Consider the following 27,341-nt stretch of genomic DNA (forward strand, 5'->3'; position numbering starts at 1 on the left):
ACTGGTTGTCATAGTCACCCCCCCCCCCCTCCTGCTACTCCTCCTCCCTGGATGTCTCCTGGCTAGGCTGCTGTAGTTTCTGCTTGAAGATACAGAAGGTCGGTGGACAGGGGCAGCAACAGCAACTCAGACTGGTGAGAAGGGGCACTGGCATTGAAGTATGATTTATTATCAGACTGGTCACTAGAACCAGGCACAGGACAGGGGTGGCTTGTGTGTCTCCAGTTATTTCTCTGTATTGACTAACTGACTACTTTAAAACTTTCCCTATGGTCTGTATGCTTTCTTAAGCCCCTGATAATTAAAAGATCAAGGTTCCATGCACTGCTTTTCAAACTTTGAGCTCTCCTTAAATGTGACACTAAAAAATCTTCTTTTTCTTCAAGTATAATCGATACACATCCATCACTTAATGGTCCTGTTATGTATTTTTTATTAAGCTGTTTCTTACTGCCTCCTTCTAACATCCTCCATGAGCTCCCCAATCTCTTCTTTCCCCCCCTATTCTGTTTGTTTGGAATAAACAGTGCAGTGCACAATATTTGCCATCATGTCTACTGCTCTGTGCATATTAAAAATCCCATAGTCCATCTCAGGAGTGAGCAAGAGAGGTTGGCTATGTTCCTACATACAGTGGGATCATAGAGAATGAACATAGCCATCCTCTAATAGGTTGTTGGATCACAGCAGCAAAAAAAAGGAATTTGGAGATGTGGAGGAGACTGGGAGCAATAAAAGGGGCATTTTAGATTTGAAAATACATACTTGAAATAGAATATTTTAAAGTGTAATTTTAATGTTTAAATTTATTCTTTTACTTGGTAAGTAGAGGTTCAAGCAGGACATTCTTTCATTTTATTTAAAGTAGAACTAAAATCAAAAGTTTTTTTTTTCTTTGTGGCTAGAGTGTCATTTACCTGGTCGGAGGCTGGAGTGCTGAGAGGGCTCTTCTTGTGGCTGAGTGTGGAACACCCCTGGAGGTAGGGACAGGAGATGCTTGGCCCAAAGAAACGTGAGTTGCCAGTTGTAGGAGCCTGAAGAGCTGAGATGATGATCACCTGAAGATGTAAGGACCAGGAGGAGTGACTGCAGAGCAGATGTTCCCCAGAAGTGTCAGGCAGTTCTTGGCAGCAGGTAGGCAGGAAGCAGGGTCAGGAGCCAGGCCAGTGGTCATGTACAAAAGGTAAATCAGGAGCAGGAGCCAGAAGCAAGATCAGGAACAGGCCGAGGTCAAACACAGGTGATCAGGCAGAAGTGAAGGTCAGGTAGATAAGCCAGGGTCATACACAGATAATTAGGCAGCAGTAGAGTTAGTAGAACAAGTCTGGAGTCAGAGCCAGGAGAAGAGACAAGACACGTCACAGGCAATTCGGATCGGCAACAGGAAGTCCAATAGTAGCAATACAGGAACACAGGGGGATGACAATCATCCAGCAACTAGTGGGTAGAGCTGCTGTAATTTAGAGGCAAATGGGCACCAGAATCTATTGCACCCAGCACGTACCACTGTGCATCTGCACCAGCTGATTTGCGCACCTGCGTGTGCCAATGTGCACAGGAGCATGCACCTTGCTGCCATGGTGGGTATTGGAGACATTGCCAGTTTTTCTTTGATTAGCCCCCTGACAGTAAGGGAGGGTTACAGTCCCTAGCAGATTTGTTTTTCCATTCTGTATCCCTTTGGGGATTGGGAAGATTGTATTCCCTTCCTGTACCATATTCAAAACAGGATGCGAGAGGAAATCCCTCTAAAGTATATGATTCCCTGGTTGTCACTAGGGTAGTATCTACATTAGAAGATTTCCCCTTTATTCCTGGGTGTGCGCAGGGTTTAGGTGCCCTAGTGGGGGACACTAAAACAATACTCACTAATTGCCTAGGCTTTAGGCAGGAGTTTGCGGCCATGCAAAAATCATCATTAAGGCATAACTCCAGACTTAGAAGTCCAAAATGAATTAATCCTCTAGCAACCCAAGGCTAATTAACTATAATATTAACACTAAGACACTTCTACAATTACAGACCACCAACTACCAGGTGCACAGCATTTAGGAACCAGCACCGCAGAGCCCATACCAGTGTCCACCAACCCAGCAATACCTGCTACCTAAATCCCAGTGACATGTCCACAGTTACCAATGGAAAAGGGAATGAATATCCCTCCCTACATGCCTTCTCTCTCTTTCAGGAGCCCCCTCTACATACATAACTCTCTTGTGACCTCCAGGCTAGGTCCCTGGGTACACTGTGCCATTGGCCCAGTCCCAAAATGTGGGGAACTGGATGCAGTGAAGGTGCCAAGCACTTAACCCTCTTCACTACCAAAGTAACTGTCACCCTAAGCCAGTCACCCATTCCCTGGCTTGTTGGTTTACCTTAACAATGACGCATGTACAGTTGTTCCCTAGCAATGGCAACAACTTACATTAGACAGCAAACTACATGCTGGACTAAAATGCACTTTATCTACTCTAACCTACAGTCCCCTTGTTAGCCCTGTTCTTTAGATATGCCATTCAAAGCACCACTTAGAGACTTCAGACCATGCGTTTAAAAGAACACAAACAGTCTTGACTGAAAAAAGGCAAACATATAGGAACATTTCTTGTAAAGCAGCTTCTCACACAAAATCCTGTACAAAATTGCTCTAGTGTCCTTAGGGTAGTCATACCTGTGTAGCAGCAAAGAGCCTTTACAGTCTTTAGAGTCCATGAGGAGGAACGGACTCCATGTAGTCCATGTTTCAGAGTGAGGGGAAAAATTCCAATGGGAAAACATGTTTTGATAACAACTAAGTGGGTATTCCCCTGCTTTCGATAGAACTCCCTGCTGCTAATCATTTCCAGTCTCTTTTATCTACTTCCTATGTAAATTCTCTTTTTCCAGCTTTAGCTGTGCAAGCATTGGGAAGTGGCACATCCAAATTTAGCCTCCACCATAACTGTATCTGTCAGGATGACAACACAGGAGAGCAATTCCAAGAGAGACAGAGCATTGTCACTCAATAACAGGAAGTGCCTGAACAAGAACTGACGGGTATTATTTTAATGACATCTGCAAAAACAGATTGAAAGTTACTTTTGAAATTTCATTATGCTGAAAATGATATTGGATTTTAGTGCAGTGGTCTCCAAACTACAACTCATGAGATGGCTATGGCCTGCTGGTTGCAGTAATCCTGCCCGTGCAATAAGAAGGCCCTGCAGATAAACAAGCAATTATTTCATCCTGCATGTGTGGTCATATGACAAGATGTTCTAAATATCACAAGTCCTGGGAAGTTGGCTACAGGTGTGTAGAACTTAAAGGGAAGGTTCACCTTTCATAACATGTTACTAGTGATGGGCCAAACACCCCTCTGCTTGGTTCGCGGTCATAATATAACGAAAGTTTCACCACAAACTTCGAACAGAGGGGGCAAAGTACTAAGCGTTATCTTACCACAACTGAGTAAGATACTGCACAGCCACTAAATACATTCTTTATTGTTTCAGCTGTCAGCGGGGTTCCCTGCGAGTGCCCCCCCTCCTGAACCATACCAGGCCACATGCTCTCAAGATGAGGGGAGTGCTTTGGAGCAGGGGGGCTTCCCCCTCCAAAGCACCTTGTCTACACCTTGATGGGGACAAGGGCCTCTTCCCCACAACCAAGGCCGGTGGTTGTGGAGGTCTGTGGGCAGGGGGAATATCGGAATCTGGAAGCCCCCTTTAACAAGGGGGGCCCCAGATCCCGTCCCCCCATGTGAATGAGTATGGGGTACTGCTACCCATTCACCAAAAAAAGTGTAGTGGAAAAATGACAGGAGACAGTCTTTGACAAGTCCTTTATTAAAAACAAAAATTAAAAAAATGTCCCCGAAGTAGATCCAATGTCAATCACGATGCCCGCCACCACCAATAACAATGCACTGTCAGCCCATCAGTTCATAAAGCCCATCCCCACATGTTACATGTTACACCCATATTCAAGGTGTAACATGTTACGATCGGACTGGCTCCTGTACCCCCCTGATCCCCGTTGCAACAGCTAGCGTGGGATCTTGTAGTGAATGAGAACATTACAAGTTCTGACAGCCTTTGTGGGTGTCGGCTTGTAGTTCTCAATGAACTACCATGGCACTGTGATGCACCATGGTAGTTCATTGATTCTTCCTGTCAGTAAGTATCTGCTTGCCCTTACGGAATGTACGAGCAAGCAGATATATTGGCAGGTCAGAGGAAACCTGTATGGCACCAGCAACCTGCTGACCACCGGTGCAATGCTTTAGAGGCTCCAGGAACAAAAAATAATAAATGCACATTTTGTTTACCTGCAAAAAAATGTGCATTTATTATTTTTTGTTAAAAGGTGAACTTTAAAAGAGAAGTTCAGGAATGTAAAAAAGCAAACAATCATACTCACCTAGGTGGATGCAGCATTAATCCGACGCTACATCTGTCTCCCGCCAACTCTTAGACCAAGAACTGAGTGATCAAAGACTGCTGATTGCTTACTTCCTGGTCTTCAGTGAGCAGGAAACAAGCAGTGACTTTCAGCTCTCTGCTCTGTCCCTCTGAAGCACTAGGCTGTGGCTGGCTAAGGATCTCAAAGACTCGCTGAGAGGCTGAACCAGCTACTGGTCCAGGCGACTGGGAGGATCCCAACTTTAAAGCTTTAGCCCGCTGTTGGCTGAAAATGGGTCACAGGAGTGTAGACCAAAGTGTACTCTTGTGATCCATAGGAGGATCACGGTCAAAGTACATATTATTTCTCTTTTCAATATATTTTCCATCCACATAAGGCCTTTCACAGCCATAAAAAAGTACTGGGGAAAAAAACATTGTGTTTTGTTCTCATGTATTTTTGATGCCCTTTGCTTCAGGCTAGTTGGGGACAGAAGTTACATCCCCATTTCTTCCCTGGTTTGTTTGAAAAGAAGCAGCTATGGTGAGACATGGTTGAAGTCAATGAGCTCCAAGACAAGACTGCTTTATGGATTTAAAGACAAGGAAAGTAAACTTGTTGTCCAGTACAAGTAACCCAATCCCATATTTAATTTTACTTATACAGGTTAAGTAGTGAAAGCTGCAATGTTTTTCTTCTATCACAGTTTAAAAAAAGAGTTACAATTAAATTTAAAAAAAAATTTTTAAAGCTGGGTATTGTCATGAGAACATCATGATTTTTGGGGAGGGTACATACACATACACAGTGATGAATATACTGATCCATTGGTCAAAAAAACAACTTTATTATGATTTTTTTCACTAGAACCCTACCATGGAACTAAACCCACCAATTTACTGTAAGGCCTCTTTCACATGGGTGGATCTGTCAGTGTGATCCACCTGCTCAGTGTGGGATCTCTTTGCCGATCCCTGCTGAGCAGGCGCATGACAGGTCTCTGTCCGCTCTGCTGCTGCAGAGCGGACACAGACACTGCCTGCTGATTTCAATAGGATGCTTAGATGGAAATGGATTGCCTGTCCACTTCCAGCCAATTGTCATCCAATTCGATCCGCAGGACAGATGTGGAACGGATCCCCATCCATCTGCTTTTGGTGTACAGGATCAGATTGGATTGGATGCCGGCGGGTGTGAGCGGACTATTGTCCACTGACACTCCCCGGTCCATAGACATCTATGGATGGACTGCACCTGAAAAATGGAGTCCATCGGTCCACTCATATGAAAGGGAGCCTAACTGTTTCTCAAAACAGTCCAGCAGAAGCAAAAGGAAATACCTGGTCAGGTTGTTGATCTGGAAGATCTTGAAGAACTGTTTTTCAAAGCAGTTACATATAGGGCATGCCGTGAATGATACCTGACACATATACTTGTGCTTTCAACCAAACTGTCAAGGCATCTGATGGCTGGTGTCATAACCGATCACATGTGTAGCATTATGACAACTACAGATCAAACAGAGACTAAGATGGCAACTTCCATGGCTGTAGTTTTGCTCTAACCTCCCCAAATTGTGCTTTGCAATTGTATAAATATGATCAATGTTAACCACTTAAGGACCGCCCTATAGCCGATATACTGCTACAGGGCTGCACCTGTGTGCAGAATCATGTGTATATATACGTCATTTTGTATTTCCAGGTAGGGGGTGCATGTGTGCCGCCATTCGTGGCCGTGGATGTCAATCAACGGGTCCCAGCCGGTAATTACACACCGGCACCGGTAATTACCCACCGGCACCGGTGGGTAATTACCGGCTGGGACCCGGTGATTACCGAGCATCTCCGACGGGGAGGAAGATTGTGTTGTTTACAAACAATCTTTCTCCCTGTCAGCTTGAGCACACTGCTCAGGATGGCTGTGCACAGTACAGCCATCCCAATCAGTGTGCTTACAGTGAAGAAAACACACCCCCTGCCCCCTAGTAAAACGCTCCCAGCACACAGTTAACCGTCTGAGCGCCCTTCACATTAACCCCTTCCTGCCCAGTGCCATTAGTACAGTGTCAGTGCTTTTTTGTATCACTGATTACTGTATTGGTATCAGTGACACCAAGTTAGTCCCCCCCCCCAGTGTCAGAATGTCCGCCGCAGTCCCGCAGTCCAGCTAAAAGATGCTAATCGCTGCCATTACTAGTGGGAAAAAAAATTGCATTATCTATACCGCCATTTGTAAATGCTATAACTTTCATGTAAACCAATTAATTTACGCGTATTGGGATTTTTTTTTAGCAAAGACATGTCACAAAATACATTTTGGCCTAAATTTATGACAAAATTAGATTTTTTTAATTTTTCTTACTGGACATGTTTGATAGCAAAAAAGTCCAAAATATTGGTTGTTTTTTTCAAAATTGTCGGTCTTTTTTTGCTTGTAGCGCAAAAAAAAAAAACCCGCACAGGAGATCAAATACCACCGAAGGAAAGCTCAATTCGTGGGAAAAAAAGTGCGTAAATTTTATTTGGGTGCAGCGTTGCTTGACCACACAATTGTCAAAGTAACGCAGCGCCGTAACGCCGTTCTGGCCTGGTCATGAAGTGGGGTAAATCCTCAGGAGGGCAAGTGGTTAAAGCCATAACAAATGAAATCTAATTGGGGTTTCTGTTTGTATTTGTAGGTTAAAACATATGTAGACTACAGCTGCAGAAATGCCTGAACTAAGTGAAAGCTCTTCAGGCAAGATGTTCAACGTTCGCTTTTCAAATGCCATCACATCAGTTTTGTTGGACACCAATGAGCAGACTTGGGAGACAGTACAAGAAAAACCTGAGTCTGAGCTAGCCATACATTTAAAACATCGAGTCCTGTTCCTGGATTCATCTCAGCAGAAGCATAAGAAGATACCTGGTCAGGTTCTTGATCTGGAAGATCTTGAAGAACTGCACTTGGAAAAGAACCAAATTGAAATGATCCCTAAGGAAATCTACAATTTTCATAATATAAAAGTCCTTTACTTGAATAACAATTACATTACTCAGATTTGTGATGAGCTGGGAGAGCTAAAAAAGCTAGAAAGCTTAGACCTTAGTGATAACCCACTTGGCTGGAGATCTCTGGAAATCATAAGTAGACTGCATCAGCTTCGCGAGTTAAGACTGTATAATATAAACCTCAATGAATTTCCAGTTCTGATCTGCAAAAGACTCCATCATTTGCACCTACTGGGGCTCTCCAACAACAGACTTAAATCTCTTCCATCAGAGGTAGTTAATTTAACACAACTTAAAGAAATATATTTACGGAATAATAAATTTGATTTGTTTCCGAAACAAATCTGTCTACTCCAACACCTAGAAATTATTGACCTTGAGGAAAATAGACTGACATCTATACCTGAAGAAATTAGCTCTTTATCTAATCTTATTAAGCTGTTTATCAGTGCAAATAATTTGTCCTTCATTCCAAAGGCTCTCCATTGCTGCACAAAGTTGGCAGTTCTGGATGCTTCTGGCAATCACCTTCAAAAGCTTCCTCATTCACTTAAAGAATTAGGAGACCTAAACGAACTTGGACTGTCAAATAATGGCTTGAAAATCTTACCATCTACAATAACCAAGTTACATTCTGTCTGTGTCCTCTATCTGAAAAATACAGGATTGTCAATGTTAAATGCTAATTTTACGATGCTGGAATTTCTCAAGATACTAGACCTTAGTCAAAACTTTTTTACTGAATTCCCTACTGTAATCTGTGCTCTCAAGCAACTTCAAGTGCTTTCACTAGATGACAACTTAATGAGCTCGGTAAGATGATAGAATCTTATTCCATAATACAATAAAATAGTATAATATAATTTTACAAAATCATAGCTGAGAGATAAATGACATTTCCCTGATATAGCTAAGTGCCATTTTATGGTGTTGTGTTCTATTTTAATTCATTAGGCAATGAAGTTTATGTAAAAAGACCATACAGCCCTGGTAAACATAAAGCACAGTCTCAACATTGCAATATTGCCCTAGTGGCTTTAAATACAATGACCTTTGTTCAGTCTACTGAACTGCTATATTTATGGGTAATTTAACATAACTTGTGAATTTGCATTCAATTGGTTAGAAGCTAATAAAAAAAATAACATAATGATCTCACAAGGAATTTTATGATGTTATATGTTGTTACACGCAGATAAAAAGGAGAACACAGATGCAACCTTTGAAATTCAAGGGGCTACTCTCTTTCTATAATGAGGATTTAAAAGGTGTAACATTGTTGCTTGTTAATCAGTTTATTAAAAGAAAACAAGCCAACATGTGTCAAGGCTCTGCAACCCCTGAGCAACGGTGTAAATAGTTCTATGTATGTGAGATAAAGTGCAAAACTAACAGGAACACAAATTGGGTGTACTGGATTATGAAATGAGTGCCTTTTTGTGTCAAATGTCTGCCAGATGGACACTCAGGATTATTTCTCTACAAGTCATCCATTTGATTTTTATTATCCAGCATACCTGATTTACTGTATATTCCAGCCATTGTTGCATTTCTTCTCACACATACAGCATGCCTTCACACCAATGCTCAACCCTGACGAAGGGAATGTAGGTCCTCCACTTTCTTATGTTTTCTTTTAATAAATTGAATCACAATCAACAATGTGATACCTTATGAATGCTCATTACAAGATGGGAGAAGCCCCAAGAATTTCGATAAGTTTTTTTAAAGGATTAGTTTGCCTTTTGTAACAAGTTACATGTTACACCCATATTCATGTAACATGTTACAAAAGGACCAGCCCCTGCTCCCGCCCAACCACCTGTTTTGACAGCTAATGGAGTATCTTTTCCCCGCTAGCTGTCAAAATCTAAAAAAAAAACCCGCCCGACCACATCACTCATTCACAGTATTCTGTGAATGGGAAAACTAAAAGTTCTGACAGCCTTTGCAGCTGTTGGCTTGTAGTTCTCAATGAACTACCATGGTGCTGTTGAGCACCATGGTAGCTCAATGATTCTTCCTGTCAGTGAGTATCTTCTTGCCGTACGAGGTATGAGCCAACTGATACACTGACAGGTCTGCAGGAGACCTGCATGGCATTAGCGATCTGCTGATCGCTGGTGCAATGCTTTACAGGCTCCCAAAACAACCAATAGTAAATGCACATTTTTTTGTTAAAATGTGAACTTATCCTTTAGTTTCTCCTGTATCTTCTAAATACAAGACTTAAGACCCTGGAGTTGAAGTTGTTAACTTCGTCCCCCTTTCTGTTCCCCTTTGTTAATATTTGCTTGTTGGATTAGGTATGGTGTGTTCCTGGGTATTGACTATATAAATGAATATTGTTAAAAACTGTTTTTATTTGAGTGTGTTTTGTTGAGGAAAACATTTAGAAAATTACCAGTTGGGGTCCTAAAAAAATTATGGCCCTTGATGCAAGAACACAAAATGTTTTGCTTTTGTAATACTGTACTTAATTGATCTACAATATGAACTCCTTAAAGCACTGGGTAATTTGTTACCACTATAAAATACTAAAAGCTTAAAGGAGAAAATGCATCCACATAAACTGTTTTACCTTTATCTGCTTTTAATCTATTTGCCACCATTTTAAATAGATATGAGATTATAGCCCAACCTCAGCTAAAACTTTTGCATACAGTGGGTTTTAATTGCCATCTGCATCCCCTCTAGAGCAAAGGAATGAGAAAATTCTCCAATGTGGACAGTGAAAACATTTTTTTTAATTAGAGCAGGGAAATCTTATGCTGGCCATACACTGATCAAAATTTTGGCCAGATCAGTAGTGACAAGGCATATTTTGGTGAGGATGGAGCAGTAGTGACAAGGCATATTTTGGTGAGGATGGAGCAGTAGGAACCAGGCAAATTTTTGTGAGGATGGAGCAGTAGAAACCAGGCATATTTTGGTGAGGATGGAGCAGTAGAAACCAGGCATATTTTGGTGAGGAGGGAGCAGTAGGAACCAGGCATATTTTGGTGAGGATTAAGCAGTAGAAACCAGGCATATTTTGGTGAGTAGTGAGCAGTAGAAACCAGGCATATTTTGGTGAGTAGTGAGCAGTAGAAACCAGGCATATTTTGGTGGGTATGGAGCAGTAGGAACCAGGCATATTTTGGTGAGCATGGAGCAGTAGGAACCAGGCATATTTTGGTGAGTAGTGAGCAGTAGAAACCAGGCATATTTTGGTGGGTATGGAGCAGTAGGAACCAGGCATATTTTGATAAGAATGGAGCAGTAGGTACCAGGCATATTTTGGTGAGTATGGAGCAGTAGGAACCAGGCATATTTTGATGAGAATGAAGCAGTAGGAACCAGGCATATTTTGGTGAGTATGGAGCAGTAGGAACCAGGCATATTTTGGTGAGAATGGAGCAGTAGGGACCAGGCATATTTTGATGAGTATGGAGCAGTAGGAACCAGGCATATTTTGGTGAGAATGGAGCAGTAGAGACCAGGCATATTTTGGTGAGAATGGAGCAGTAGGAACCAGGCATATTTTGGTGAGTATGAAGCAGTAGGAACCAGGCATATTTTGGTGAGTATGGAGCAGTAGGAACCAGGCATATTTTGGTGAGTATGGAGCAGTAGGAACCAGGCATATTTTGGTGAGTATGGAGCAGTAGGAACCAGGCATATTTTGGTGAGTATGGAGCAGTAGGAACCAGGCATATTTTGGTGAGTATGGAGCAATAGAGACCAGGCATATTTTGATGAGAATGGAGCAGTAGGAACCAGGCATATTTTGGTGAGTATGGAGCAGTAGGAACCAGGCATATTTTGGTGAGAATGGAGCAGTAGGAACCAGACATATTTTGGTGAGTATGGAGCAGTAGGAACCAGGCATATTTCGATCAGTGTGTGGCCTTCCCCTGTCAGAATACAATGTCCTGATGAAGAAGGGAATTCCTCTATCCACCTTGTTTGTGGAAATAAAGAAATCTTCTTTGAACTTCTAGAACTAGACTAGAACTTCTGTGAGGTTTTCATTGTTATACTGGTACTCCTTTCCCAATGCCCCTTGTGTCTCTGATTTCCAATTGTAATATCACCTTAAGAGAAAGTTTTGACTTGCGTTGGGCTTTATAAAACAGACCTTTCCAAAGCTTGAAGCTGCCTGTGTATTGAAGTTTTTAAACTTAGTAAAAACAAATTTTCTTAATCTAGATTTCACCACAAATAAAATCACTACAAAACCTGAAGCACTTGGGAATAACCGGAAACAGGTTTCCTGCTTTCCCAGAGGAGATCTTCTCCCTGGAATCTTTGGAAAAACTGTACATTGGACAGGATCATGGCACTTCACTTACGAACTTACCAGACAACATATGGATGCTCACGGTGAGGTCTTGTTTGTGGGATTTTTTCTATTTCATTAAAGCTGGCATTCAGTCTTGCCATCATTGAGTCAACTTAATTTGAAAGCCCTAAAAATGTAATCCAGACTTGCTATTCGATTGGAATCCCAGATGTATTAAACAGGTTTATTTTGTGCTTATAGGCAATCCCTGGGTCACGAACATGATATGATCTGTAGGTTTGTTCTTAAGTTGAATGTAAATTGAAACAGGTAAATTTTTTTTAAGTGTAGCTTAAGCCCAAAAACATTTTTTTAATGTTTTTTTGGATAGCATAGGGAAGGCTTAACACCCCTGTAATGTTTATTTTGCTGTCTGTGCTTCTGTTCAGAAGATTTCACCTCCCTTTCTGTCCCTGTAACAATTGGATTTTGAAAATTTTGGGTTGTCGTGGAAACAAGGATTGGTGATAAACCTTCAGTGGAGACACCTTTTTCCCATGATAACTCCTACAGGAGTGAATTTCCCTTCTTAGGGGTAGATTTCCTCTCACTTCTTGTTTCTCCCTTCGTTGGTAAGTACCAGTTGTTCGTAACTCGGATGTTCATAATTCGGGGACTGTCTGTACAACATACTTATTACAATATGTGCAATTTGAATGTGAAAAACACACTCATATTTCGATTGAAATTCTACTAATGCATGGCATGACTAACTACTTGACTTCCAAAGGAGTTTATCCCCCTTCATGAACAGGCCATACTTTGCTATTCAGCACTATGCTACTTTAACTGAATTAAATTTATGAAAAGAGTTTTCTTTTGGTGATATTTGATCACCACTGGGTTTTTTATTTTTTGTTATTTAAACAAAAAAGACCCAAAATTCTGGGAAGAAAAAAAACATACACTCTTTTCTACTTTCTGTTATAAACATATCCAATAAAATAAAAATAAAAAAGAGTATAATTATATTATATTATATTATACCCTGCCTTATACCCTGTGACGTCACACCGCATGGCCCCTGTGGACGGCCGGCGGCCATTTTGGAATTCCCTCCTACCAGCTGCTCACTGCACATGTGAGTAGGATTTTTCAGCTATTTGTCTATTTTTCTGTTGTGGATAATAAAGTACTACACTATCAGAACCTTCTGTTGTCTTGGCTCGCTACTTCCGAGCCCCCCCCCCCTTCTTCAAGGCTTATTGGGATGATCTGGTGGCCACATCATGATTGGTTAGACTCCCCCCCCGGTGGCGAGACGACTACACGCCCTCTGATATCTGGTGTCCCTGAGGTTGTGATGTTTGCCCAGCTGATGCAGGCCAGATGACCACTCTGTGATCCAGTTCCAGTTTTCAGTAGCCGGATGACCAGGAGTTGGTTAAATGCGCATTATCATTGCGCTTTCTGGTTAGTGCAATCTACACTCATTTCTGCGGGAGGAATTTGGTCACAGAAGTCACTTATTGTGTCACCTTTTTGTCCTGAAATTCTATATATTATGCACCGCAAGAACACTCTTGTTGGAGACTTTTATTCACCATCATTATCATTATTCCTGGACTTTTTAGATAATTTCCAAGATCTATTTTAGTATTAAGTGGTGTTCACTTTACCAGTTATTACATGCACCGTATGATCATTTGCATGCATTATTGTACTTATTAGCGCTGCATGGTTGTTTGATAATAATTGTATATTAATTGGTTAATGTGAAAGTTATACTGTCTACAAACTATGGTATATATACACTATTTGAAAATTATTCAATCCTGATGTACTGATGGTCTATCTAATTTCTTGAGGACCTTAAAATTCCAGGACAGTACAAATGCCCAGAAAATTACCCCTGTTTTGAAAGTGGACAGTCTGAGGTATTTATTAAGAGTCATGGCGAGTTTTTTGAAGTTGTAATTTCTTGTCATGATTTTTTGGAAAATGAGGAAATTAAATAAAAAATCGTTTTTTCAGTTTTTTTCATACTGTCACCAATACAGTACAGCGTAGTCATATGATTGGTTAGGCGGTGATCAGGGACACTAAAAGATGACAGTATATAAAAAAAAAAAAGTTTAATTATTTTGTATTCAAATGTTAAAATTTTTATTTTTTTTTTTAACAATTTGTTTTTATACTATGATTGCTGTTAAAGCGATGACCACTGTAACAGCAATCCTTTGAACTGTCATGAATGAATTTCATTCATAAAAGCTGTGCTTAGTCTAGTGATGCCGTGAGTGGCCCACAGCTGTCATATGGTACAGGGTGCTGTGATTGGCCTAGGTACCACGTGAAAGCTGTGAGCCAATCTCAGCATCACTATAGGAAGCACAGCTGTTATGAATTAAATTCATTCATAATAGCTTTGTTGATATTGTGATCATGTGATCACATAGCAATCACATGTTCCCCTGGCTGCCACTCAAAGTGGCCAGGTACAGGACACCACAATCTGTTATGTCTCGTGGACACAGCGGTTACAGGAGCAATGTGATGCTGATAGCTCCAAAGGGCTCACCAGTGTGCATATGCTCAGCAACGTATATTCAATAAGTACTGTGACGGAAAAGTGGCTAAGAGAAAAACACATATACTCACAAAAAGAGACCAACCAGCCTGTCGGGTTTTTCATGAACGATTAGTGCCGCTGCTATAGTCAGCAATACTAATCATTGTGTTTTTGCCCACAGAGAAGGCTGCCTGAATTCCCTGCCAGCAGGACACAATAGTACTTCAGGAGGGATTCCCCCATCAACACTGACTGTGTTGATGGTAGATTCAAGCAATTTTCTTTCCTTCCACCCGTGGTGGAAGGAAAGAAAATGGCATAATGTATGGCTTCTGAAAGAAGATTTTACCTATGGTTTAGGAAGGGGTTCTTTACACTAAGTGTAGGTAAGTTGTGGAAGAGTATGTAATGGTTTTCTTACAGCTGCTATTATCCATGATTACCATTACTAAAGGCTAAGACAGTGAGTTGGTCATCCTTACCCTAGGGGGAGTCAGGAAGATTTTTTTTCCTATTGTGTCATACTTGCTCTGGGGCATTGAAACCAAATGGATTGGCATGACAGCCAGACAATTTTCAGAAGCAGATTAGCAATTGCAATCCTTATACTGCTCTCAGCATATTTTTGTACATTTTTGTATTGTCCTTTTTAGCAGATCAACTTGATTTCCTAATAGTAGTAAGCAGTGATTTGCACCCTTTATCTCAAAATTTCTGATATAGCGTCAACTATATTGCTGATTGTGAAAATTACCAGTTGCTCTTATTGTTGAATGTAGAATCTCAGAGAGTTGTACATTGAAAACAACAGTTTGGAATGTCTTCCATCCACACTGAACCAGCTGCAGAACCTCAAAGTTCTGGATTGTCACAGTAACCATCTAAATCATCTACCAGATTCAGTCTGCAAAATCCATGGTAGGTATACCATAATGAAATGGATCTAAATGCACGGATGATTAGCACTTTCCCCTGGCAGTACTAGGGTTGTTGGGTCGAATCCCAGCCACGGCACTACCTGCCTGGAGTTTGCATGTTCTCCCTGTGGTTGCGTGGGTTTCTTCCGGGTACTCCAGTTTCCTCCCACACACCAAAGACATGCTGGTAGGTTAACTGGATCCTGTCTAAGATGGCCCTAGTATGTGTATGAATGTGGGTTAGGGACCTTAGATTGTACACCCCTTGAGGGTTAGGGAGTGATGTGAATGTACAATATATATGTAAAGAGCTGCGTAAATTGACAGCGCTATGTAAGTACCTATAATAAATAACTCAGTTATTCAGCAAAATGACATGCATTTTCCATGTGGACATTTATACAACCAAACTTTGATATTGGATGTAAGTCCTCATGCACACTTTATGTTTTTACAGCTGCTGTTTTTGGCTTTTGACGTTTTTTTTACAGCCAGTAAAACCCCAGCATGTTATCCTATGTGTTCATGTACACATAGGCTATAATCAACATTTTTTGGCTGGAAAAAAACCCCAGTACTAGTGGGTTTCTAATGCTGAAAAACAAACCGGCGTTATTGGACTGTTTTTGATGAAAAAAATGCTAAAACCCGCAAATGCTGGAAAACGCCGCTATACGTGGAAAAACTCCACTAAATGCTAATGCAAAAAAACTAAAAGAAGCTGAAAAACTCATGTTTTTAACATGACTTTACACTGCTAACATTGCCAGTGTTATCAAAACATCCAGTGTGCATGAGGGCTTGCAAATCTTTTTTCACAAAAGCATTTACCTTGCACACCCACTCCGTAGTACTTGTTCTGTTTTGTTCGCAGATGACGGATACAAATTTTTCCAAAACGTTTTGCAAATTCTGTTTAGTGCTGAGTTTGTTGCACTGCCCAGAAAAACTGAAATGGATAAGCAGATTTTTGCAAGCCTAAATGTTCTCCTGGTAGAGTTTTGTTTTTGTGGCTTGTGTCTCTCCTTCAGCTGTACCACAGCACCACCAACATGGTTGCCTAAATGCAAGATATCAATAGTAAAAATGTTTAATTGTGACTACGGAAACTTTTGACATTTACCATCAATTCAGTATTAGTTTATAGTGAGTTTTGTTCTGTATGTGGTAAGGCAAGGTGTCTGTGTAGCACTATTAAAAAAGACTTTGTATTGGATTTTTTGGAAGAACTAAGATATTTATTTCTCCACTTTATCATTGTTGTTATCATTATTTGGATCATCTGATGTATTAAGAATTGCTTATATTGTTGGTTTTAGCATTGCCTTTTTTGTAATATAATGGCTACAATAAAGCTGACCATAAACTAGTTGATCTGTAATGAGTTTTTTGTACGAACATTCATATAAAAATTCTTAGAACATTCAATGATTTGACAAATGCCATTTGAAAGTACTTAAAACATTTTTTGCTTTTGAATTATTTGATTTTGGAGTTAATGGACTTTCCTGACTAAAAACCACATACACTGTTAGAAATATATTTGTTAGTGAATTATTTGCCATCCTACTACTTCCAGTTTTCCACAGTTAAATGTAGATTTGACCCCGTTAAAGTGTAACTAAACCCAGGACCCTGCATTCACTATATCTGATCTCCCACAGTACCCGGACTTTGGAAATGCAATTATTTTAGTAAATATAAACTGCTACATACAATTTCTCACCAGCAGTATATAGCAGTCTTGTGACTTCTATCAGTGTCCAGTAGAACACTGGTTTTCATTCTCCCCTGATTGTCCTATGAAGCTGCATAACCCCTGACCCTCTGTCTGGACAGCACTGATTGGCCCTGTGCTAATCACATGCACTCTTCCAAGAAAAAAAACTCTCTAGCAATACACTTAGCAATACTGAGCATGTGCAGCTTGCCCCCAAGACTATGTTCTACCAGCAGATGGATTGGGGACAGTAGGAGAAGGGGATGATTAGAGAAGACAGGATCAAACAACCTTTTTAAACAATGCAGAGGACAAACCCCTTAGGTTCCACAGTGAGTATAATAAGCATGCTTTACTGCATATACAGACTGATTTTACTGTTGTGGGTTTAGTAACACTTTAACCATTAGAAAATTAAATTAACATTCTTGAATCTTAAAATTTTTAATGAAGTTTTGTTAGTGTATGGCCAGCTTTACGTAAAATATAATAGGCTGCTATGGGCACCTTTATGTCCCCTTTGTGCTTAATGATTGCACTGCAAATCTCTTTTAGGTGTATTCAGCAATTCTGTGTTGCAGTGATAAAATAATAAGATCACTGATCAGTCATTTTCTGAAAGTGTTTTTTTTTCTTTCCTTTTCAGGGTTGCAAAAATTGGTTCTTTACAACAACTCGCTGTCTACTCTACCAGACAATCTAGACATGGTACACACACTTGACCTGCTTTTACTGGATGGGAATCCTATGACTGACCCACCAGTGGAGGTATGCAACCAGGGAAAAGCTGCCGTGTGGGAATACCTTAAAGAAAAGAGGCGCAAAATGCAGATGGCAACAAAGGTAACAACTTCACATGACATTTTGCTGTTTATACAATACTGATAATGATACTATACTCATGAACAGAAGAAAGTTTGCCCTACTTAAAAGAACCCTGTCCTGAGAGATGTGTGAAAGATGCCATTGCTGACCTCTCCTTCTAAAAATGCTACTTACCTATTTGTCATTTTGACCTACCACTTCAAGACTTTGAGTCACTGAACTGGAATAGGTATACAGATAAAGACGTTTGTGATCTGCATACTTGTTTCAGGCCAATGTCTCAGAAAGTATTAAATACTTTTGATCAGCATAACAGCCAAGTGCCTCAAGTGTTGAGGGCAGTAATGACAATCCCATATTTTTCATACTTGTTGCTTTAAGGACATACAGCAGTTTAATTAATTCGCACAAGAATTTCCTGTTATCAGTCAGCACATTGAAGATTAGATGTTCTTTCAATTTTTGTTTGAATTAAATGTAAATGTGTGCTCACACAGGGGCAGCAAATGTTCAGGAGACCAGTTATGTGGCACTTATTTCTTATCCTATCCTAAGTTTTTAGGCAGGCTTACAAGAATGAAATTATAAGGCTTTATAAGACTACCTTTATTTTATATGATGTGCCCAGAACGATGCATTGAACAAGATTTGTGACCATGAAGGCAGTCCAGTAAAAAGTGGCCTTTAGTGGCCATTTCTCTTAAATTCAGACCTACAGTATATTCAACCACAATGTAAAATAAGGAAATTCCCATAGGCAAGTGTTACATGATACACTTACATGCTGACTCTGGAACATGCGGACATTTATGGTGGTTTGAATTATGTGTTTGACTCTTTATTGCAGTTTTGTTGCAGCTTCCTGTCAAATGGATATGAACAGTTGCAAAACAGCAGACTAGCAGTCACATTATAAAGATGGTTGTCAAAAAGCAATTTGTGCCTGTGTCCAGAGATAAATTAGTACTGGTTAAAAAAAAGGTTATACTGTATATAGCTTCTATAGGAAACAATTTAAAATAGAATTTTAATGAGTGAATGAGTAAGAACTCATTCACATGGCAGAGCAATAAAAAAGGTTACTGATCATTAAAGCAAGGAACAAAGTTCCTGCATAATAATGCGTATAAAAATCAGTTTTTTATTGCGTACAAATTGTCATGTTCCTTTTTTCATTGGTATGCACGTATATCAGTATGTTTGCAGATGCAGATTTTTGGATTTTGTGTTTTAGATCTGAATGCAGTGCATTTTTACACACCTGGGTGAAAGTCTCTATTGAAAACAATGTAACTGCATTCAGATCCTAAAAATGGTTCTAAAGCTAAAAAAGTTTTTTACCTTAATGCATTCCTTGCATTAAGGTAAAAAAAACGTTTTGTATTTCTATGTCCTCCCCCTCCTCTGTGTGAAGATTGCACAGGGCAGAGGAGTAAAAAATGTTTATTTTAATTTTTAAAAAATAGACTTTAGTAACACTTTAAATAAAAACTAGTTGTAAATACATTTTTTTTTTCAGCCTTGTGAATGAGGCCTTATGCGTGCAATGTGCAATGAGCTAAAGTGGTTAGAAGGTGTAAACATTTTTTAACAAAGCATTCCTTGCATTAAGGTAAAACATGTTTAGGTAGCAGTATCTTCCCCCCTTATACTTACCTGAGCCCTCATTCGATCCAGTGCTGTGCCCATCTCTCCCATCATGTACTGATAGTAGTTTGGAGTAACTTGAAGTACTGTAAGTACGTAAGTTGGAGCAAATTGGTGTACTAAATGGTACTGCTCAGATTAGGGTTAATTAATGAGGTTTAACAGTAAACTAAATATAGGATTTAAAAAAAAAAAAATATATGACAGGATTGGTGATGAGACTGAGTGCATGTCTTGTTCCATGTATGTGTTCCTTGAAGAACCATTAGAGGGCAAATACTGAGATCTGAGCTAATTGTTTCTCTGGAAGCCCAGATCTTGGATCTAGACTAGAGAATCAGGTGGCAACACTGCGATGCATCAACAACCTGGAGAGAAGCTTGGAAATTACTCAGCAGGTGCTGGTGGGAGCTAGCATAGAGAGGGGGTGGGGATATGGAGGTACAAGAGCCAGAGGTAGGTAGCTGGGTAACAGTTAGAAGGAGAGGTATAGGGAAGAGCCTTAGAGTAGCTAGTCCTGAGTTAGTACATCCTAATAAATATACCAAGTTGTATGATAGGGATATCAGCTCAGGGGTTGCACAGCTGGGGCAAGCCTCCTACCCTAGCTGACAGGAGAATGACTGCTCTGGTAGGGAGGTGGGAAAGGATACAAGCAGGGCTATACAAATACTGGTAGTAGAGGACTCAATTATTAGGACAGATAGGGCAATCTGTCAAAAAGACCATGATCGCCGAACAGTATGTTGTTTACCGGGAGCTCAGGTTCCGCATATCGCGGATCAGATGGACAGATTGTTGGGTGGGGCTGGGGAGGACCCAGCTATCATGGTACATATTGGTACCAATAAACAAGTTAGAGGAAGGTTGAGTGCCCTAGAAAAAGATTTGAGGGGCTATATTAAAGAGAAGGACGTACAAGGTGGTATTCTCAAAGATATTACCTGTGCCTCAAGCCACACCAGGGCAGCAAAAGCTAAGAACTTAACAAGTGGCTAGGGAATTGGTGCAGGAAAGAGGGTTTCGGGTTCCCAGAGAACTGGGCTTACTTCTCAGTCAGTTACTGGCTTTATAGTAGGGACGGACTGCACCTAAATGGGGAGAGTGCTGCTCTGTTGAGGGAGAGGATGGCCAAAAAGTTGGAGGGGCTTTTAAACTAGTTGGCGGGGGAGAGGGGAGGGATCAGATGAAGTGATGGCCAGCAGTGAGCAAAAGTCAGATGGTGCCATAACCATAATATCTAAACCCTGGGTAAGTGGGTTGGCAAAACGAAAATACAGCCACAGAAAAAAATAAGAAGGGAAAAACATGTGCCCGTACAAAACAGAGGGATGTATGCAAATACTAGGAGCCTAGCAGGCAAAATGGAAGAACTTGGCCCTACTGATACAAGATGAGGATTTCAACTTCATGGGAATATCAGAAACTGGGTTGGACAGCTCACATGACTGGCTGACAACTATTCAGGGTTATTCCTTGTATCGGAGGGACAGGGTTGTGCCTGTATATCAAGAATGATTTGCTAGTGAACGTGAGGTAGGACATTGCAAACAGGAAAAGGGAGGAGGTGGAGTCCCTGTGGTTGGATCTTCAAAAGAGAAGAAACTAGTGGGAAAAGAATAGTGGGGGTATGCTACAGGCCCCTTAATCTGAAGGATGAGGAGGAGCTGGATCTACTATCACAGTTAGAAATGTCAGCGAGGCAGGGCAATTTTATGATAATGGGGGGGGGCTTTAACTATCCAGACATTGACTGGGCAGAAGGAACAACTCACTCATTTAAGGCTGGTCATTTCTTAAATGTCTTACAGAACAACTTCATGTGCCAATTGGTGGATGCCCCAACTAGAAAAAGTGCATTACTAGATCTATTAATTACAGATAATAAATATCAGGTCGCAGATGTTGAAATAGGGGACAGCTTGGGAACCAGTGGTCACAGGATAATAACATTCAGCATAAATCATGGGATAAGAAGGCACATAGGTCAGGGCTTGAAATTTCCACTCACCTGCTCGCCAATGGCGAGTGAAAATTATGGTGGGGGCAAGTGTGTCCCCCAGGGCCATCATGCTGAGCAGGCTTGGAGCTCAGACCGGATCTGTCATTGGCACTGGGAGCCGTCAGACTGCTCAATAGCGGAGCACAGTGAAAGCAAAGGAAGGAGTGTGTGCTGTGCTCTCTGCCTCCCCCTAGAGTGCAGTACCCAGCTCTGTGTGTGAACAACAAAGTACGGCAACTTTTTATGGGTGGGGGGTGGTGTGTGTTTGTACGTGTAGATGTGTGTGTGTCTGTGTATGCATGTACATGTGTCTGCATGTATGTACATGTGTGTATCTGTACATGTGTCTGCGTGTATGTACATGTATGTGTACAAGTGCCTGTGTGCATGTACATGTGTCTGTGTGTATGTACGTACATGTGTCTGTGTGTCTCTACGTGCCTGTGTGTGTATAGATGTGTCTGTATCTGTGTGTGTGTGTGTACATGTGTCTCTGTGCGTGTATGTATGTACACGTGTGTGTGTGTGTGTGTGTGTGTGTGTGTGTGTGTGTGTACGTACAGGTGTCTCCGTTTGTGTGTGTTTGTTGGTGGCGAGTAACTCTTAAGGCTTGGCTAGTAGCTCAGGACTTGAAATTAAGCCCTGAGTCATAGGTAGTACAAGAACAGTAAATTTAAAAATGCCAACTTTTCTAAACTGAGAACAATACTTCAAGATATTAAATGGGATCAAATCCTAGAAACATTGAACACTGAGGAAAAATGGGAGTACTTTAGGAACATATTAAATAAAAGTATCATCCAGTGTATTCCAATGGGAAATAAATATAAAAGAGAGAAGGTTAAACCTGGGTGACTAAACTGTAATGTAAAAAGAAATATTAAAGAGAAAAAAATGGCCTTTAGAAAATATAAGGCAGAGGGGTCATTGTCGGCATTTAAACACAAGGAATACAATAGGAAATGTAAGTACACAGAGTGGCTAAAATAGACCACGAGACACAAAGGTGTAAACCAAAAAAAAAATCCCAAAAATGTTTTTACATATATTACCAAAAAAAAAAAAAAGCGAGGTCAAAACATATTGGCCTCATAAAACATTATGAAGGGAAGTTGGTTACAAATGATAAGGAGAAGGCAACTGTACTAAATGCACAATGCTCCTCTGTTTTCAAAAGAAATGGAGGGGTATTGTAGTCAAGATTGCATCATTAGTAATGCATCACAGAATATACCCTTGTGGCTAACAAAAGCCAGTGTCCGAAAAAGACTTGAAAAGCATAACACAAATACGTCACCAGGACCAGATGACTTACAACAGAGAGTCCTCAAAGAAATAGCCAAGTTATAGCCAGGCCATTATTCCTAATTTTTATGGGCAGTATACTGACAGGAATGGTACCAGATGATTGTGAAGGGCCAAAAGTGGTTCCAGTATTTTAAAAAGGGCAGAGATAAATTCCTGGAATCTACAAGCCAGTCAGTCTAACATTGATAGTATGTAAACTATTGGAGGGGATGATAAGGGTCCATAGCCACAAATTTGCTGCGGAAAACAGTATCATTAGTAGTAATCAGCATGGCTTTACGAAGTGTTGTTCTTGCCAATCCAATCTATTAACATTCTAGGAGGAAGTGTGTTGCCACCTAGATAAAGGAAGACCGGTGGATTTGGTATATCTGGATTATGCAAAAGCATTCAATACAGTCCCCCATAAACAATTTACAAACCGAGGTCTGTAGGCATGGACCATAGGGTTTGCACATGGATTGGAAATGGATTACAGGGGCGCTTCCAAAGGGTAGTATTAAATAGCATATACTCAGACTGGTCTGGAGTGGTAAGTGAGGTAGCCCAAGGCTCTATACTGGGACCAATTTTGTTTAATTTATTCATAAATGCTATAAAGCCTGGCATAACTAGCTCAATCTCAGTGTTTGCAGATGATACAAAGCTAAGTAGGGTAATAACCTCACAACAGGATACAGAAACTCTGCAAGAAATCCTCAATAAAATGAAGGAGTGGGCAGATACATGGCAAATTAGGTTTAATGTTGAAAAATGTAAAGTATTGCACTTGGGGGCTAAAAATATGAATACAAGATATTCGCTAGGGCTAGAACTTCTGGGGGAGTCCAGGAAAGAAAAAGATCTGGGGGTCCTAGTAGATGACAGACTCAGCAATGGCATACAATGTCAAGCTGCAGCAAGCAAAGCTAGCAGAATATTAGCATACATTAAAAAGGGAATTTACTCAAGAGATAAAATTATAATCCTGCCACTTTATAAAACTGGGGCTCAGCCACATCTAGAGTATGCCATGCAGTTCTGATCACCAGTCATCAGAAAGGTTGTGCTGGAACTGGAGAGAGTCCAAAGAAGGGCAACAAAGTTAATAAGAAGATTGAAGGACCTCAATTACGAGGAACGACTACAAACATTACACACAAACAAAAACACCTGTGCTCGATTGGCTCCCCCTATACAAAATAGCTGCTGTAATACACACAATTATGTGTAAACCAAATGTAGCCCACAATATACAGCTCTTACATATACATTTTGAGCGAATAATCAATTTTATGTTTTCTATGTGAGTTTTAATAAAGAGCATTTTACACTACTGGAGTCTCCTTTTCCCTTTTAATACATGATACCTCTGGCGAAGTCACAAGTGAGGAGCATGGTGGAGTGACATACTGGAGTGGGGGACCCTATACTGTATTTACAAATAAGTGCATATAGGCCAGCTCTTAATTGAGAAGGTAATGGTTGTCTGGTGAGTTCTCAGTAGTGGTGGTGGCACACGGAGGTGGAGTGGAGCACAAGGAGCAGAATTGGAAGTGGTGGAGTTGCATGAAGCACCATATTTACACAGAGAATTTATATATCATTGTACTTTTTCGTGAAAGAACTGTTGCACTTTATATACAATGTATTAATTTGAAGGATATATACATAAAGTACTTTATATATTTAAGCCACAAGTGTGTATGTGTGTGTATATATATATATATATATATATATATATATATATATATATATATATATATATATATATATATATATATATAAATAATTTTATTTTTTATTTTATTTTTTTTGCTCTTTATATTTATGTAGGCGCTGTATATTGTGGGCTACAAACATTAAATGTATTCTCCCTGGAGAAGAGATGCTTGAGAGGGGAAATGATGGTGATATACAAATATCTTAATGGTGATTCTTGCATAGAGAATAAACTATTCTGTCTCAGGGAGGGTAAGAAGACACAGGGCCAATCATTGAAATTGGAGAAGAAGCGGTTTAACCTTAAACTACGTAAGGGTTTTTTTCACTGTCAGAGAAGTAAGGATGTGGAACTCATTCCACAATAAGTGGTATCAGCACTGATAGTTCCAAAGAACTCTTGGATGGGCTTCATAGAGAACACAGCAATCAAGAATATGAGTTTTAACATGAACACATACACACACCCATTCTGGATGGACTGGTGTCTTTATTCAACCTTACCATTACCTCCCACTGCTGTCAATCAAAGAGAGTGATGCAGGAGCTGGGTGGATTCCCACTGTCTGTGTATATAGAATCAGAAAGCAGGAATCTTGAGTGAGCCCACATGAGTGTCCACATAGGAAATGGCTTCCTATGGGAGGGGGGTCACTCACCAGAGAAGAGGTGCCAGAATTGCCAGTGGGGGACCTGAGATAAGCAGCTCTGTGCACTTCTACTGCACAGAGCAGGTAAGTGTAAACCTATAAAATAACCTGTTATTTTTTTGCAAATTGCATTTACAATCACTTTCATTACAGTTACCTCTGTTCTCTCCTGTCCAAGACACAACACAGTGAAAACCCCATGGTGAGTGCAGCCCACTACATCTGGCCCCTGTGCATTTTAGGAATTGAAGTAGTCCAAATAGGACACTAGGTTCTGGTGACACATAAGGATTCCCGTATAGTGGAGTACTTTCCTCTCAATTCCTGTTGAGGTTCTGGGAAAGGAAATCTTCCCAATGTGACACAGACAGCGAAAACAAAACTGACAGGGGTTATATCCCTACCTTACTGTATCCAAAAAAGGTTCTCTTGAATTCTACTTAAGGTTTCTTTGAGGTGTCATCATGTAATAATTGGATGGAGGAGTGATTTCCAGCACTAATGTAGTAAAGTACAATGCTTATGTAATGTCATTGTATCCGTATTATACCAGTATAAAGAGAAGAGAAAAGCAATGATTTGCCAGGTGTAGTAGTTGCCAGGTGTAGTAGTTGCACTGGCTAGTGGGCCCTTCAGAGTCGATACTATGAGGAGGTGATAGGTGGTACAGCCTCCCCAAAAAATATATATTTTTATATCAAAAAAGAATATTGTGCCTTATACAAATGTTTTATTAAACATTGTTTGTTTTTTCTTTAGTAATGGTTCCCACCTAGTGAAGGTACAGTGCTCCTCCATCTGATCAGTGTCTGAAGCTAGCACTGGATCCTTCAACTTGCATGGGGTGCAGACTGCTAAACGTATGGTAGTGACTTAAAGAATCTGCATATCAATCCTATTTTCTTATATCTTCATTGCAGATTCAAGCATTGTGGCGTGGGATAATGGTACGGAAAGGTCTTGGGTCCTATTCCTACCTTCCTCAGATCGGGAAAAAAAACAGATCAAAGAAGGATAAGAAAGCAAAGGGAAAAGGCAAGAAAGGTGTTGTGAAAGGAAAAAAGAAGTAACAGTGCATGGCTATCTCACAGAACTGAGAGGCTGTCCTGTTGTTATGGAAACATACTGACAGCAGAACCTTAGTGAGCATAAACTTTGCAAGGTACAGACTGCATGATTCCCAGATACAATGGATGGAAGTGATCAAACCAGTTTCTCCTGTGACATTAAAGGTCTTTGTTATACAAGACATTCCACACTGTGCTAACACAAGCTTACTTTACCACCAACATACAATTCACATGCAATGCCACACTCTCAGGTTGCTATATTTATTTCTTTTTGTGTTCACCATGAAAAAAATCTGCACAGGGTGTAAATAACAAAAATGTATTGGATCCAACAGTCCATCAAACAGTACAGATTGTGCTTTGAATAAATTCAACATAAACACGAATGCAAATCTGTGTTATTTATCCAATTACAAAAGTGCAATTAATTTTTTAGCCTCACATAATCTACTACGTGTCAGTAAAACAATGTACAGCATTAGTGTCTCCATATTAATGTGTAAATGTGAACTAGCTATAGTAAGAATACAAGCAGGTGGCGTGCACACAGTGTTTGTCCATCGCCCTTCCATCCCAGAGGAAAAACATGGAGAAAGCCTTTAAATCAGTCATAGTGAATACTGATGTTATTTTCCTTGCAGAGTCGGTTGAGTTGCTGCTGTTCTGCTGTTGATAGAGTCCAACGCTGCATTCCCAGTTCTTTCAGCAGGGGCAGCTTAGGTATATTGGATATTAAGTGAATGAACCATGGACCACAGTCACGGGCAGAAGCTGGCCTTAAGCTAATATCTAGTTCAGCTATGTTCTTCAGAGCAGGGACACTCTCAAATAATAAGGACCAGGCTTCATCAGGTACAGTGTCATTGTAGGCCACGTCCAGCTGCTGTAAGCTGTCCAGATGACTGGCTTGTGCTGCTGATGCTGCAAGACATAAAAATCACTGCTATCAATATTGAAGAACATTTTACGGAGATAATAGTACAGTTGAGTTAAAGTTTTAGTAGCGGTGTTTACATTCAGGTGTGTAAAAAAGTTGACATGGGGTATTCATTTTCACAATCTAAATTAAATGGAGATATGTCATATGGCAAACTAAGTAGGTATGTATAAGTGCATCATCTATAATCAGGAAAGACATTGTACCAATTCCACCTGTAAAATAGGTGTGTAAAAAAAAAAAAAAAGTCTTTGCTTTCCAGAGCTGTTGGAGCAAGATTCCTGTTTGCCATTGAATATAATGGCAAAGAGCAGATTTTCTTGAACAATTTGCTAAAGACCAATCAATCAAA

The 27,341-nt window shown here is 40.3% G+C and overlaps 2 protein-coding genes across 2 annotated transcripts in view; one reads left to right on the plus strand and one right to left on the minus strand.

Moving 5' to 3' along the window:
- Positions 1-54: 54 nt before the first annotated feature.
- Positions 55-26,438, plus strand: LRRIQ4 (leucine rich repeats and IQ motif containing 4). The gene is made up of 6 exons (XM_089675475.1): positions 55-134; positions 7,064-8,189; positions 11,568-11,741; positions 14,992-15,130; positions 17,496-17,692; positions 25,903-26,438. The coding sequence occupies exons 2-6, from the start codon at positions 7,095-7,097 to the stop codon at positions 26,050-26,052; spliced, it is 1,755 nt and encodes a 584-aa protein (XP_089531601.1). The 5' UTR covers positions 55-134; positions 7,064-7,094; the 3' UTR covers positions 26,053-26,438.
- The window catches only part of LRRC31 (leucine rich repeat containing 31), a 41,737-nt gene continuing 40,695 nt past the window's right edge, over positions 26,300-27,341 (minus strand). The window contains exon 10 of the mRNA XM_089675476.1: positions 26,300-26,973. Within this exon, the coding sequence (XP_089531602.1) occupies positions 26,657-26,973 (317 nt within the window). The 3' untranslated portion in view covers positions 26,300-26,656. The remainder of the gene's footprint in view (positions 26,974-27,341) is intronic.

This window comes from Staurois parvus, unplaced genomic scaffold, assembly GCF_062004578.1.
Source record: "Staurois parvus isolate SC_StPar_1 unplaced genomic scaffold, SC_StPar_1.0 ptg000155l, whole genome shotgun sequence".
Lineage (NCBI taxonomy): Eukaryota > Metazoa > Chordata > Amphibia > Anura > Ranidae > Staurois > Staurois parvus.

Coding starts and splice junctions, on each gene's coding strand:
- LRRIQ4 (XM_089675475.1), top strand. CDS start 7,095: ATGCCTGAACTAAGTGAAAGCTCTTCAGGCAAGATGTTCAACGTTCGC. Junction 8,190..11,567: donor ATGACAACTTAATGAGCTCG/GTAAGATGATAG, acceptor TTCTTAATCTAG/ATTTCACCACAAATAAAATC. Junction 11,742..14,991: donor ACAACATATGGATGCTCACG/GTGAGGTCTTGT, acceptor TGTTGAATGTAG/AATCTCAGAGAGTTGTACAT.